Genomic DNA, 16,327 nt, shown 5'->3' with positions numbered 1-16,327 from the left:
TCCAGACGGCTGTTAAATCTTAAGGCTCAGAGAAGCGCTTCACTCTCAGGGTCTTTGAGGAACTTAAGCAGACAGCATTCATGTCGTTCTTAAGGTCAAAGCAGCGATTTTGTTGATCATCATCCTGATCTTTAACTTAACTTAAACACAAAGAGAAACTGGCCTGCAAAAAATGCTTCTCTACTGGTGAGAATCCGAGGATGACAGAATCATCGTGATTTCTTCCGTCTGGCTTGCGGCAGTTTCGAGGCCACCGCAGTTCTAAGAATCTGAGCGTTTACGTACTTCCTTTCTCTCTCTCTCTCTCTCTCGTCCTCAGTGCACTACCAGAAAATTGTCCACCGGGACATCAAGCCCTCGAACTTGTTACTCGGCGACGATGGCCACGTGAAGATAGCCGACTTTGGGGTGAGCAACCAGTTTGAGGGCAACGATGCTTTGCTGTCCAGCACTGCTGGCACGCCTGCGTTTATGGCGCCAGAGACCCTCTCTGACACGCGAAAGAGCTTCAGTGGAAAAGTGAGTCAACTCTTCGTTCATACATTAAACAAATGAAGTGCTTTTTTTTATCTGTGCAAGTCAGTGAGTGTGCCCGGGTTTAAACTCCTGTGGTTACAGCAGCTGCAGGCCTGAGCCTTAAAGTCACGATCTGAAAAAGAGAACCATTAAGCCAAGATGAGCTTTCAGACCTTCGCCGGCCCGTTAATCCAAAGAACAAATTGTCATTGTCAGTCTTTTCCCCCTGTGTGTTAGCTGGGACTAATAACCAGGGAGCCAGTAATACAGCTAAAAAAAAACAGACCCATTACTAGAGTCAAGAAATGGAATGAGGCTATTGGCTTTACATGCCTGGGATTGATTTGGAAAAGGTTCACATCATGACACTGTTCCTGCAGTTTCCGTAGGTAAGGATCCGTCATGTTTATCAAGGACAGCCCTCCAATCGTCCAAAATATACCCATTCACACTGCCCTTTCGATGTGGGAATCATGCGTCGATTCTCCGCCTTGCTGCCTGTGTAAAAGTTTCTGACGCGGAGGGAGGGGGTGCAGATTCCCCCCAGCTCTGATCCAAACATGGTGTCAGAGCCGCAGCAGAGGCGAGACAGCGTCGGTGTGAGCGTAAAAGCCTGAGGCGTGGAACACGGGTGTGTCGGTGTGACGGCGTTCACAGTCTGACGGCTAAACAGATCCTTCACTCGTCAAATAAAAGAAAGAAATAAATTTCCTACACTTCAGCCCACAGAGCAATGTTACAGAAGCAAACCACAGTAATGTGCTGACCAAACGATGGCAGAGAAAAGGCGAGCCTCGGTCGCGGCGATAATGCGGAGTCTCGCAAAAGCAGAAAAACTACAATTGCTCTCTGCGTGTGCGTTGCTCAGCCCTGCCCGCGGTCAAACAGCCGCACAGGCCTGCAGCTCTTTAAACATCCATTGGAGAGACAGATGTATAACCTGGTCGCTACATTCCTATAGCGTCCTGACCTCATGCCCTGCGCGGCGAGGGACACCGGCAGACACCGCCACCCTTTTACTGGGTTGTAGGTGATGATTGAGAGTGATTACTTTTTGGAGTGTTTTAGGAAAATCCTGCAAAGTGTAACTGTCATTACCAAGACCCCCCCCCCGACATCCTGTTCTTGCTCACATCCTTTATAGTGCCAGGTCATGTTCCTTCCTACAGTGGTTATCACAACTGGCAGACAGATGGATTTGCTCGAGGAAGGACCTTGAGTATCCCAAAAAACAGGGGGGGGGCCTAGAACAGAATATTTGATAGCAGACAGAAGGGACTCGACGTTTAAGCCGCGTTCCCAGAGGGCTCCGTGTCTATCGCGCACTGCCGTTCGTGCATTTGTTGTAAGTCAGCAGTGACATATTTCATATCCCAAACTCGTATGTCGCTTTAACCCCCCAGCTCTCGGCCCCAGTATTGCATCAAGGCCGTTGCGGTCATACAGCTCAGTGCCCGATAAGGAACGTCTGCGACGTTCAGATAGATTACGCGGGTGACGAGGGCAAGTTTCATCATCTCGCATCTATCAAGGAATAGAAATGGATTTCTCAGAGAGCTGTTCGCGCAGGAAGGGAGGGGCGGAGGGGAAGACAACGAGCCTCCACCTGATCGCACACATCCACATCTCTGACATATCAGACGTCCCCAAAAAACAAGGCTTAAATGTCCCATAAATCACCCTGGGGGGGGTGCACCTGCACCTGCACCGACTCTGGTCAACGCTGTTTGTTTTCAGGTCTCTGCGATGTATGTTCTTTCAGCCCGTTTCCCACCATGTCACATTAACTGTTCCTTGTGGCAACTCTCTTGAAGGCGCTGGACGTGTGGGCCATGGGAGTGACTCTCTACTGTTTCGTCTTTGGGAAGGCAAGTGTGCACATTTTTTATTTTTTGTTTTTTCCCTGTCTCTCAGTCACTTTATAACATCTGGTTCCACAAAAGGTAACAGCGAAGTGTTTATTTCACAAGACGCCCATGCTTGTTGGTCACAGCGCCGAGCAGAAAAGCAATCTATTAGGATTTCTTGTTGTTGTTGTTGTTGTTGTTTTTTCTTGGTTGGTTGTCTTTTCGAGATAAATATTTCAGTAATAATAGTATAACAGTAATTCAATGTGCCGTCCTCGTGTGTGTTATTTTTTTTTCTCACCTTCTCTCTTTCTGCTTCACCTGCAGTGCCCATTTATTGACGAGTACATATTGGCTTTGCACAATAAGATAAGGACCAGGCCTGTGGAGTTCCCAGAAACGTAAGTCAATCTCCCGTGTCCTTCCATCTCATCCGCTTTATTAAACGAGACAGCATCGATGTTCCAGCCACCTGCTGCCCACAGCTGTTGTCCTTGCCGTTTGTTATCTTCTGCATCTCAGTCGCCAACCCCCCCCCAAAAAAAACGTTTTCTTCTTTATTTTCCACTTGCAAATTACACCTACGAGAATATGAAAATGTTGTCGCAGCAGCCAGCGCCAGCATGCAGTAAATGTCACCTGTATGTGACCAAAACAAGCATTGGGGGGGAGAAAAAGCAAACAGGGGCATCGGTGGCTTGGACATGTGCCCCTGTCTTCCCTCTGAAAACATGGAAGAAAAGAGAGAACAAACAGAGACAGGAAGCCAGGAAGAGGCTGACAGCGGGGATAGACCGAGGGAAACGCACAGTGATCGAGTATAAACACGGAAAATGTGATGGGGCTGCAAGTGGCGGATGGAGCGTGTGTCGTGTTGTTAGCCGTAAGCGTTTTCCGCCCAGGGACGGCGGCCGTGCAGAAAGCTTTTGTTCATTAAACACCGCCCTCGTCCCGAACAGAATATCACATCACCTAATGGACTCATCGCCACACTGAGCCAATCAATGACAGTTAGCTGTTCCGTGTTGTCAGCGCTGATAGAGACATTATCCTGTAGGTAGGTTGGGGCTGCCACTGTCAATGTGATCAATGAGTGAGCTCGCATAAACTTATTTGACTTATCACACAGTCATTCACTTCATTTTTGTCTTTTCATCAAATCTCTCCTCTTACTGGAATCCACCATTTAATCCCCAGCTATTTCAAATGTTTCCCAGTTCATTTTTATGAATTTATCTACTTCACATTTATCCATTCTTTAAGCTATTTCTCCATTTCTCTTAACTGGCTGTCCACTTGAATCATTTAGCCATTATTTTTTCCTACCTTTCACAATTTCTTAGCTGAGGTGCTAACTGGTTTTCACACCATCTCAGTAACAACATGTAGTGCTCAAATATTCCAGCTGACTTAATGTAAGATTGCCTGTTTTAATTGGATTCTTTTTTTTTTCTTTTTTTCTGAATTTTGTTGAGCTACTTAGCATGGGTGCAGGCAGCCCTGATTGGGAATTTCTGCTATACTTTCAATTATTTTCATTATATTATCTTCATCATCACCTACATTTCATCATTCATACTCCCACTCAGTTGAGTATACATTCAGCTGCATCCTGAGTGAAAGTGACAAGTGACAAGCCTTCTCTCAGTGGTTAGAAAGTTAGACTGTCTGTTTACTTTCTGTCTGCCTGGCACTCGACAGAATGTGCGATCACTTTCTTCCTGTGTCAAATGAACACACTGGCTAACTGCACAGGAGATTAATATCCTGCTGCGTCCTTTAGTATGAATATTTAATCCAGTAAATGTCACTCTTTTGTTTTTGATTTATCGTTAACAGCCTTCATTAAAAGGTTGGTTATATCAAAAGATCAATCTCACCTTAATCTCCTACCATCTCTCAATCTGGCACATAGTAAAATGTTACCATGAGGCACTGAAATAAAGGGCCCATTTTCTCTCTCCTTGATTGTGCTTTCATATTTGTATTTGACATGGAGATGTTTGTCCGATTTGCCCAAATTCCACTGTACATAAAATCAAAAAACTGGTCTGAAAAATTGTCCCACACTTTGACTTGTGAGTAAAATACAATTAAATCAGACAGTGGCATTGAAAAGCTTTGCGTACAGTCGCTAATGGGGCCATGGATGACTTTGGTGTCCATGCTCCCAACATGTAACACATGCATGCAAACAATCCCGTCTCATTATCTCGCGTTTTGTGCAGGCCGAAGATCAGCGAAGAGCTGCGGACGCTGATCTTGCGGATGCTGGACAAGAACCCTGACAACAGGATCACCATCCCAGAGATAAAGGTAACGTGGAGAACGGAACAGCTGTCTAATGAGACCATGGGGTTTGACGCAGCTAGCCTGTTAGTGATCATAATCAGGATTTCATTGTAAATGTTTTAACACAACATGACTTGGCTTTCCTCTGATGTGATTGGCTCTGAAGGCTCTGACCTCACTGCGGTGTATACAGTGGGGTTCATTAGGAGTGCTGTGTAGCTGCAGGGCATGATGAGACATGTCTGAGGGCTGCGCTCGACTCGGCGAGGTGCGGGCAGGTCCAGGGCCAGCCATGGACACATGTCAGTCCCCACTTCCCACCGTGTTTCCATCACAGAGTCTAATCATGTGTCAGTGAGTCACCAGGGACTCTGTTTGTGTTTATGGAGCGAGAGATAATTAGGCTGTCAGACATCACGAATACCCAAGATGCCGCTTTGTTAAGCCCTTTAAGTCAGTGAAGATAACAAATAATTCACTGAGAAGTTGAACTGCACCAATTTTTAAATCCAACTCATGGCACAAAAATCAGTTCGCAAATTCTTGGACTTCACTTAATGTCAGGGTTCTTTTGAAAGCAGGAACACAGGGAACAATTGTAATAGGTAAGTAATGAATGCATGTTGTCACATGCAAGTGTAGATGCACCTACACACATATACATCTAATATAATCATGCTACCTGTATGCATTCATTTTCACTAATGTCTGTTGATGCCCACTCATCCTAATTTCTGAAGGAGCCACAGTATCATTTGTGATGTTGAAGGATTTATTGATAACATTCCATCTTCCCGCTGTTGTTCGAATAACACTAGCAAGCAAATGTTACCATGTGCTGGCAAATGCTAGCTAGTTCAAAATCATCCACCCCCTCAATTGGTGGCCAGTTTGTTGCGCTAGCTAATGTTGCTCACGCTAGCGACCAAAGTAAACATTGCTAACGCTCCCTAGAAAATGTTATAAAATGTAGAAGCTGGAATCAAATGCCATAATTCTTACACAGAGATAAACAAAACAATCATTTAGGACCTTTTGGATTGACAATCATAAGAATGTTAATAATAAGGAATAGATATGAATGTATCCTGCACCTTTCTACAGGCTCTAAAGATGTGTTATTGACATTTTCTTTCATCAATATGAGCTTTTAATAATGAAACATGTGCATAGACATACATACAAACATTCTTACACCTACACATGCATATACATATCTAATATATGCATCCTGCCTGTAGTATAAGTATCTACTCTAGCAAGTATAAACACGGATTTCACGGAATGCGTGTTTGTGGAAATCCAGGAAACACTGGCCTCCTGCTGTGAATGCTCACAAGGACGACAAATGTCAGGCTGATAGTGCCCAGTGAACGCAGTTTGAGTTGCATTTGAAGAACAAACTACTGTGCCCAGCTGTTTCAGGACATTACTGAGCCTTTTCTCTGGCAATTGATGTTGATCTGTTCTTTAAAGATCCTCAGTAGGGATGAATTGGCTGCAGCTGAGAGCTGCATACGAGCTGGGGAAGTCAGTACGGGGGAGACTGACTACCGCATTGTTGTTATTGGCCATTTTGTGAGATTTGTTGACGACAACATAACAAATTGTGATGGATTGTCAGTCTCAAGCTCCTGCCGGTCTCTGCAGTTGGAGCATGAAAATCAAAATCGAAACAGATGGCTGCCTATCTGCTAGAAAACGCTCAAGTATGACACTAAACAGTGCTCCTTTCTTTAGAGAAAGATCAGTAATATCTTAAAATATTCATGCACAGCCGAACATTAAGAGCCAGTGGTCCTATACTTTATTTTACCAACTATGGATCTTGGCTGCAGTGTATTACAGTGGGTCTCCATGTTATGACACTGTTATATGTCTGTGTTCAGATGGACCAGTGGGTGACCCAGGGAGGCAGCGACCCCTTGCCTCTGGAGGAGGAGCACTGCTCGGTGGTGGAGGTGACCGAGGAGGACATCCAGAACTCGGTCAAGTTCGTCCCCAGCCTCTCCGCAGTGGTAAGGGAACTCTGACTGCCTCTGCTCACCGAGCACTTTGTGGCAAATTGAAATATTTACGCTCATCATTTCCAGGAGATGAAGCCATGGGAGGCGCTGCAGCCCTCTTTTCAACTGTAATTGTGACAGAAATGCAGCCACACGGAGTGATTTCACAATTTTTTGGAAGGCGGCCATGTTCACCTTCATGGATGGCAGGGCTGCCTCTTAATCACTGAAATCTGGAAGAGAAAAGAAAAAGACATAAAACATACTTTCACTCCCCTTTTGCGGAAGAGGTAGCCATAGGAATGATTCATATAGACAAAATGCAAAAGCACAGCTGTTCCTGCCGCGCACTGTGTTACGACACACACACAGTTGAGATGTATTCTTATTAAAGAGGCCATGTGGAACTTGTGCTGTGCTGGAAACTAGTCGTTAGTTTATTCTAACATATCTTCACGTCAGACTGATCACTAAAGTATTGATTACAGAGCCCCATACACATTTGTACCATTCTGTAACACACACTGAATATTCTTCTTCTCACCTGTTTCTGTGCAAAAGGCATCCTCCGTGTGTTCCTCTCACTATTTGTGCAGTTTACGCCATGCTGACCTCACGTGACACGGCTCTTAAATCTATCGACTATATTCCCTGTGCAGAATTGCAGGCTCGAGACAGAGAGGGAGACCTTTTCATAGCACATCATTGTAACCGATCCTGTGTTTGTGAACGTTTCAGATCTTGGTCAGAGCCATGCTGAGGAAGCGCTCCTTCAGCAACCCCTTCGAGTGTCCGAGCAGGAGAGAGGAGCGCTCCATGTCTGCGCCCGGCAGCCTGCTCATGTAAGCACACAGTCCAGCCGCCTGGCGGTCATCCCGTTCCCCAGTCTCCCTCGTACACTTAAATCTCGCAGGTCTCACCCATGAGGATAAAAACCAAAAGTCAAACCCCGCGGGCTCATTCTCATAGCAGAGATTGCCGGAGATGCGCACATACAGTCGATCGGCACCTCACACCTGTCTCGTCTTTCTGCTGTATCAGGTTAACTTACATTCATCGCTGCAGCAGCTGCTACTTCTGGTTCTGGTTGCCATAGCGCCATAATTCATTCTTTCATTGTATTCAGCTGAGCTTACAGCTTTTATAAGTGTCTCTTTGTGTGTCGCTTTCAGCTTTAAAGGGTAAAAAGGAGAATGATAGAGATTCACCAGGACCTCGGGCTGACCTTGGATTCTCTTTCACATGATTTGAAAGCATCACAGAGGAAATGGCCAGTCGCCTTATCCCGTTGTAGTACAAGTAGAGTACAGTACAGCCGAGGGCAAATTGGAGCAACTATAGCTGTTCCCTGCTATAGTGCGGGTGCCCTTGGACAGTAATCTGTGTTATGTGTCCAGCAGACTTTGTCATGAAGACGGGCCGCAGTAGGCCAGACTCTAATCTCCTATTGTGAGGGTTTTATGAGATGATTTTTCCTCTATGTAGGCCGAGGTTTCCCCCTGTTGCACTGCAGGCAGGCGCAGATCTGCAGTCTAAAGGTGAAAGTGTTTTTCGAGGACATGGAGGGGGTTTGGAACAACACTGCCCCCTGCTGGATGATAGAACACCAGAGGCTTTGTATAACTAAGGCTCGCAGTAGCATGAAGCCCTGAAATGAAACATTCACTGTGTTCACTAGCGTGTTTTTTTTTGTTTTTTTCTTCTGATTCTAGAGCGTCTTGCAGTTGTGAATAATAACCCATGTTGATTAATGGGAGAGCTATAAAAAAAGAAGCCTCTGAAACAAACAACCACATTGAGCATTTTACCATCTGTGTCACTGTGAGACATTAGTAATGCACACATATGGGTCCAGCAACCATGGGCAGCCGCAGAAGATGATCTACTTCCAAAAACCCAGCTGCTGCTGAAGCTTTCAACATTTGTCTAAATGGCAGGTGCAAGAGGTGGATGTCTAATAGTGGTTCCTATCACCCTGACCGTGATGTCATCTTCATACAAATTAAAAAGTAATGATCTGATTAGTGTAGCTACTATAGTATTATCTTTATGATTTACTGTAGTAGAGTTGTGAGATCCTAAAGAGACAAGTTTATAAAAGCTCCGAAAAGAAGTGGATCCTACATTTACCAGAACGCAAAACGTCTTTTGGATTTTACTTAAGTACCCGTTCTCAGTTTGTGACTTTATGTCAAAGATTTGAAGTTTTACAGTCCAAGCTGAGGTATCCATGATGACATCACCACGGTCATTTCCTAAGCACCTGCCTAAACCCCAGTCTCAGCCGCAGAAGACGCTATGTAAGAGGGTGAAAACACAAAAACAGAGCAAAACAAGACCGTTGAGATGTATATTATGTGTTTTTACGAGTGATAACCCTGTTTCCCTGGCAACACCTGGTGGTTTGACTAATACCTGGATCGATCATTAAGGTTCCTGTGAAGTGGAAACACTGTTTCACTGCTCCAGTAAATAGGATGAGCCTTAGATACGACTCGGCCTCAAGAGGACAAAAAAAACATCACGAATACCCAAGATGCCGCTTTGTTAAACCCTTTTAAGTCAGTGAAGATAACAAATAATTCACTGAGAAGTTGAACTACACCAATTTTTAAATGCAACTTGTGGCACAAAAATCGGTTCGCAAATTCTTGGACTTCACTTAATGTCAGGGTACTTTTGAAAGCAGGAACACAGGTCAAAGGAGCCTCGATCGTTCCAATCCCGTACCATTACATGTTCTCCAAGCAGAGGTCATCTCCACCACCACCACCTACATGTCTTTGACCCGCTCTGGTGACCTTTTTTTTTTTCCCCGTCTGTGACTTCTCCATCTTCTCTCCCACTGTGTTGCAGGGACTCGTGGCCCTTCCGGCCCTCTTTTAAACTCCACCCCTCACTCAGGTAACACTTTGTGCAATAATACAGTCTGCCAAACGCCGCTGTCTGTCCAACATCTTACCAGCCGCTGCGCCCATATCATCATCTTTTTTAGACCGCTCAACTCTCGCTTACCCCTCCATCAAGAAAAGTGACGGAGCAGCCATCCCTTCAGCTGTCCTGCCACCCTTTCCCACCCCAACCCCGCTGCTGTCATGTAACGCTTTGTCGCATTGATAAGGCTTTCTTTGTTTTGTCTTTTAACATTCATCTCGCAGCAGTCGTCCAGGTCGAAATCAGAGCTGTCCATACTGACTGCTCTGTGCCTCTTTCTCTCTCTTTTTTTTCTTGGTTTTTCCCCCAGAAAGAGCAGCACAGGAGAGGGACCCAGAGAGGGAGAGCTGGAGGACCTGCACGAAGACGAGCCCTCTTGAGTTGCGTCGCGTCGGCAGAGCTTTGTCTTCGTCCTCTTTGCTCCAACCATTTCCGCGCTCACCCCCCCTCTCCCCCTCCACACATTTCCCTTCTAATCTGTGAAACACTACAGGCGTACCATTCCACACGCCAGAGAGACTCTGCGTTTTAAATCGGGTAAATCGCTTGTGTTAGCATTCAGACTTGCGTACGCTCAAGCTTCCTTTTTTCTCGCCCCAGTTTCCCAACCGTCGTCCTTCCCCAATATGGAGTCTCCGGGGCACCAAGTTTTGGTCGACACTGTTCCTCATCGTAACCGCTCAACCACTTAACTGTTTTGTCTGGCGTCGGTGGACCGATAAGAAGGGGAACTCTGCTGAATTTCTGGATCATTATCAGCTGAAATCACTGTTGTGGGAGAAATGTGAGAACATGTTTGGCAGTTTTTTTTTTTTTTTTCCCACATTGGAGTGTAATGCCAGCTGACAAACTCAGATTTTTTTTTTTATTATTTATTTATTTTTTATTAGAATCGGTCTGCATGATGAATATTCGAGCGTCATCGTCAGACTGACAACGACCACCTGTCACAGTCATCGCCAGCCTGGTCAAGAGGAAAAAAAAGAAAAACCCCTCTTCTATAATCAGCATGTAAATGACACCACATTGTCTCCTCAGTGAACTACAGGGCTTTTTATTTATGGTGGATGGAACGGTCGTTTTGATATTGTACATAGATGTCTCGAGGTGTCCTCAGTGTTATCGTCTCCCAGCCCTGTTCCCTGTACATGTGCCATCGGTAGCTTTTTTTTTTTTCACACGTGAGTCGGTTGATAAAGGTCTAAGTCCTTCCCGTGCTGCCTTCACTGTCCTCGGGCCTGACCAGCTGGACTTCTCCGACAGGAAGTAAAGGAAGTCAGCTGTCTGAGGATGATCACACACAAAAGGAAAGCATCACGTTTCAAGTTTTGACATTGTGTGATGTGTCGTCACACTTCTTCTTCTACTGCGTTCCGTGTGTTGTTCGTCCGTCGAGTTCCGTCCCTTAACACTGTCTCTTTTCTATATAATGTGACAAAACTGGCACATTGTGCAGCGTATGTTATGTCACATTGAGTGTGAATATACTGAAAGGATGTAAATTACTCCTATTGCCTGTCATGTGAATTACTCCCCTTCCAATTTAGAATTTATTGTTAACCGATATTCTTCGATGCAGAGCTAATTTAAAGGCGCGAATAATCCAGTCGTCCTCTTCTAGAAGAGATCTGCTCCTCCAGAGTTATCCAGGCTAAGGGACTGTATGCAAATTACTATGGGGGAGAGGGAGTCGTAGGGGAGGGGGGGAGGGTAGTCAGCATCGAAGATTATTTAAGTAGACTTACATTTCTATAGTGCTTATAGTCGCCAGCAGCGATCTCCGGGGCTGAAAAATGTAGCCAACACAGAAGTGCCAGTAGCAGTTCCTCGAATTGCCACTCGAGGCTGCCTCCCAAAGTGAGTCAATTCCCACAAGAGCGCCGTGAAAAGGACCACGTCCGAATGGCCGATTTTACTGCAGAAATGTTCACAGCCTGGTACAAAACATTAGATAGCCAGTTTCACGGTTTATGACAACTGTTTCAAACAATTGCGTTTGATTTTTTCTCGAGGGAGCCTCCTCTTCAAGTGATGGCAAGTCGCAAACCATCTGCTCGGCGTCCCCTCAGCTAATTCCACTCACCGATCTCGACTTCCTGACCGTGCTTGCGGCATCCATTTGGATACTTTTAATGCAAATATTGGACAAGAACTACGGCTTTCTGTGCAGTTAAATGTACATTGTAATTGAAGCACTTTCTTCTGCATCATAACAATTTTTTTTTTTCTAAATAAGTCAGTAAAATAAAGTGAATAATAGTGGGCCTATTCTGTTATTCAGTTTCAGCCTTTTGCTTTGTTAACCATTTCATTACTCCATTAATGTATATTTGATAAATATAGAACGATATGTTAATAAGATATAAATCAGATTTAATTTGTTTGATTAGAATCAGATTACAACACCCCAAATTCTTTGTACTTTGCCTCTTCTAGTTATTAAATTTGACTGTGTTGTACCAGCTCATAATCATATTGAAACATAGAAGGTGGATGTTGTTGCAGTTTATTTTTATTTTTATTTATTAATTATCTTTTGTAAGGATTCAAATAAAATATTAATAATGCAATGGGGTTGTGCAATTTTGGCAGCTGTAAAAAAGCTTGAAAAGATTTGACCTCCTCTCCCAGTAACTTTCATACAGTCCCTAACACCACTGATTTGTCCTGGCTGACCTTTTGAACATCCAGGTCTTGACATGTTTGTAGAGGTAGCTACAGGTGGCTAGTCAGTTAACATGCCAGTCCTGTTGGATCACAATGGAAAAAGAAGATGCAATTTATTTGCGACTTGAGGGCTTTGTTTGCTTTCCAGGTGGTCGGCCAACTTTAAAAAAAGCCTCGCGTGTGGGCCGTTTTGTCTCCGCCGACTCGAATCAATGGGAACATTTCTGCCTCCGCTGCAGCTCTATCCTCAGATAAATGTTTACATAACTCCATTTGACTCCTTCCTCCTCCTCCTCCTCCTCGGCCTGGTGCATTGCTCTGTAAAAGGGAAGTGTGTTTGGCCCATCGGAGTGCTCCAAACCACTCAAACCGCTGTGAAACAGGAGCATTTCGGTGTCGTGATTGGGGCCCGGCTCCCAACAGCAACAACACTTCCATGTCCACTCGAGTGCCGGCCCCAGTGTGGCTGATCAGAGACGTGGAGTGCAGCGTTTTGCATTTCCTCCATTAATCTCGGCCCTCGGTATCCTCCGGTGAGGGCTGCTAATTCAGGCTCAGAGAGGAGAGGGATTGGCCGAAGCTGAGTAGGAGCACATTTCACATACTGCTACTGAGCCTCTGTGTTCCGGGGGGGATTAATGTTCACAGAGGCGGCGGCTTTATACATAAAAACCACAAATGCTATTGACAGACAAGTGTCAACTCAATCATTATGTGAGTGATGGAGAATGTAAAGCTTTATACCTTTTTTTTAATTTTATGGACCAGTAAAAGATCTATTTGTAGATGTTAAATGTATACCTTAATGTCTGATTGCCTGAGATGTCATATATGTATAATGAGGGCTTATTGTCGTTGATTTAATTAGTTTTGTTACGTTCGCTCTGCTGATGATGATGGAAGTGAAAGAAGCCCGAGGTGTGTTTGCAGAGTAACCTTCAATGAAGGGCTGTTTGAACCAAAAAAAGTGTAAAATGTTGTGTAATATTTTTACTGGAATGTTTTCAGCTTACATTTGTGTGTTTGTATGTACTTTTTTTTTTCAGTGTCAGAGGTGCAATATCGTTATCGTCAGTGCATTATCGGCTCATTTCCCTGCTGTCCAAACACTGCTTAAACACTGCTTCTATTTAAGTATTTGCACTTTGCCACTTACAGACAACATATTAAAGTTATTGCGATTACAGTCTGTAGAACACTTCTGGTACCTGTCGACCATTTAACATTGTACAGTTCGCGATCGAGGTTCACCTGTAAAAGGCCATAGCTGCTTTGTATCAGTGTGTTGTCACAGTTTCCTGTGCTTCTCAAAACATTGCTCTTTGATATCAATCTGCATGTCACAGCATTGCAATTACAGTTTTGACTTCTCTTTTTTTATTTAAATTACAAATGAAACTACAATGTTTCCATTTTCCGGTAACTTATTCTCCCGTCTGTGTCAAAAATACTGCAACAGCTGCAGATCCAACTAAGATTGCTTTTGAATTGTTGCTTTTTCTCGTGCATATACTTAAAACAACAGAATTGTGAATGATGTACAAGTATAACTTCGGGCAAGGGACTTCTGAGTTTTTACTGCAGAGGTGATGTAAACCCTGTTACATGAGCAGGAGCAGCTTGGAATAGCAGCGCTGTGTTCGAGATCTTCTCTCACGACGCGGTAATGAATGATGAAAGACCCTGTTAATAGTTTACTGTGTTTGATTTCATCTTTACCTCTGCAGTGGTCGTGTTTTCTGTCCTACTTTCCTTTTCCTGACTTTTAAGGAGGTCATATTACGCTTTTTTTGGTTTTTGCCTTTACTTTATTGTGTTATGTGGCATTTTCGTGCTCGTAAAAGGTCCGCTTTGGAGTCAAGCCTTTACTTCTATAAACTACATGCATCACTATGTAACATGAATATATATTTATATATTTATTATAGAATATACTCCAGTCAGTCAGCAGACATAGAGTTGCTACTGCTGTGGCGGTGTTATTTTAGATCACACTACCTTGCTTGGCACGACCCGCCCTACTCTGCCTCTGATTGGCTACATCCTGCCCGTTAAGTAATGCACATGTGCAAAGATCGAGATGTCTGACTCTTTAGGCGAAACGGAGCATTCAAGACACCGCGTGAAAAGGGACGCTGCAGCAGTGCACCATATGAGAAAAACAATGTGTTTTTGGAAAATGAAAGTATGTAAACCTCTTTTACTAGGACCCCCAAATAAAAGTATGACTCCGAAAATGTGCATAATATGGCCTCTTTAAACACATCCACATTTTCTAAACAGATTTCATTTATATTTGTTAGAAAATGAGACAACGGAGCGAGGGAGAGACGTTTTTGTTGCATTACATTACTGTGTGGCCATTTGAAAACCTTTTACACGCGAGTTTTAATGTTGTAATTCCTGAACTGATCCTTTTTTCAGTCAATCCACACAGGATCCGTTCACCTCTACAGGCATTTCAGCCACCAAACTGATGCCAATCTTTGCTGAATTTGAGACGTTAACAACCTTAATTGCAGTCACACCAGTCATAACTCTGAGGCCATGTGCAGTTGCAACATAATTTGAAGAGGCAATTTGTAAGATGGCCAGAACAGTGTTGACATTGATGCACTGTGTTACAGAGATGTCTCCTGAAGTTACCATGCTAACTAGCTAACCCCGGCCTGTCCTGTCTTCTTATACCACTGTGTGTCAGCAAGAGGCTGGGAGATGTAAGAAAAGTCGAGTCTCAACCTGTCAAATCATGATACTGGAGGTTTCCCAACTTCAGTTGGGAATGAGACTCAAAAGATTAGACACTTATCTAACAAATAGCACCTGCAGTGTCGGGAATAAGTAAACAAAATAGACCCAAAAAATGTCAAGACAGGAGATGTTTTACACCAATTTTCCACAAACCGAATAAAAATGAAATGACCTCCTCTCTTTTTGCCAAAGAAATTGCCTTGTTAAATCTTTCAAACTTGACAGAAATGGAAAAAACCCACCAAAAAAGTCTGAGTTTGTCTTTTCACAATCACCACCGGTTCGGTCAAAATAAATCCTCAATTCACACAGTGCTGATTTACCGACCCTCCCTCTCTCCCCTCCGCCTGCCTTGTCATCTCATCTACTTATCATAGTCAGAGCTGCTTTAAGCTAGTCTGACTCAGTAGATGTAGACTGTTGTTATGAGTCTGCCGCCGCTGGGCGCCCACTTCAGGTCGGGTTCTCCTCCCCTCAGCTATCTACGCGTACTGTTTTCGCAAAAGGCAAGTCCAGTCAAGTGACACAGTGTGAAGTGGTAATGCTGCCCCTCCAGAGTTTTGTAGCCATGTCCCAAGTTCTGGCCATTTCTCACAAATTAGACCTTTAAATGACATCTGCACATACTGCATTAATTGCATTTGATTGAATTTTGCTTCACGGTTGTAACTTAGTGATAACCTGGACGATTCTACAGTTTGAAGCCTAGATTTATCTAGGCTTATCTTCTCCAAAGATAAGCGCTCTTTAATCACCGTTTTGATGCACATATTGGGCGCTATTTTAAAAACAGCCAAATGTCTTGTATTGTGCAGCCTCGGCAAAGGTCTGCTCAGTGTAAATGGCTTCTTGCTCGGCAACTGGAGTGAAACGGGAGGGAATTCGATGGCTGCAGATGCCTCGGTCGCAGCACGGGAAGTGAGCAACAGCGACCAATTCCTCAGGATTTCAGGTCATTACTGCACACAAAGGGAGGAGGACTGAGGGAGTGAGCTTGTGTGTACTGTGAGGCCAGGGATGACAGTGTGACGTCTGTCCCGGTGTGTGTGTGTGTGTTTGTGTGTGTGTTTTGAAGGTGCCTGCTGCCTCTGTTTTTCTGTCTCGTGTCGCCCCGTGCATGTCTCTGAATGTACTCACTCGCCTGACGCCCATACGAAAAAACAGAAGCATGGCACACCCCTATGGAATGCAGTTGTTGCGATGTAAATATGTACCAATATATATATAAAGAAGCTATTTTTTGCATGCTTTTTGTACACCTAGACATAAAGACAATAAAAATTCAACCTGAAATCCCTTCTTTTGATTTCTCAT

At 44.2% G+C, this 16,327-nt stretch overlaps 1 protein-coding gene across 5 annotated transcripts in view; it reads left to right on the top strand.

Annotated features, from left to right (window-relative positions):
* Positions 1-16,327, top strand: part of camkk1a (calcium/calmodulin-dependent protein kinase kinase 1, alpha a) — a 73,979-nt gene that overhangs the window by 46,100 nt on the left and 11,552 nt on the right. The window contains exons 10-18 of one of the 5 annotated variants that reach the window (XR_005078396.1): positions 320-519; positions 2,331-2,384; positions 2,691-2,764; positions 4,592-4,679; positions 6,545-6,673; positions 7,400-7,503; positions 9,518-9,565; positions 9,657-9,758; positions 9,906-16,306. Coding sequence is in view for 4 of the 5 variants with exons in the window: in XM_037118548.1 (XP_036974443.1) it covers positions 320-519; positions 2,331-2,384; positions 2,691-2,764; positions 4,592-4,679; positions 6,545-6,673; positions 7,400-7,503; positions 9,518-9,565; positions 9,906-9,975 (767 nt within the window). In the remaining variant the exon portion in view is untranslated. The other 4 variants (XM_037118548.1, XM_037118549.1, XM_037118551.1 and 1 more) reach the window with 4 other exon arrangements.

Source organism: Acanthopagrus latus, chromosome 13, assembly GCF_904848185.1.
Source record: "Acanthopagrus latus isolate v.2019 chromosome 13, fAcaLat1.1, whole genome shotgun sequence".
In the NCBI taxonomy this organism is placed as follows: Eukaryota; Metazoa; Chordata; class Actinopteri; order Spariformes; family Sparidae; genus Acanthopagrus; species Acanthopagrus latus.
Note: the sequence above shows the minus strand (reverse complement) of the source record. Positions and strands in the feature narration are given on the sequence as shown.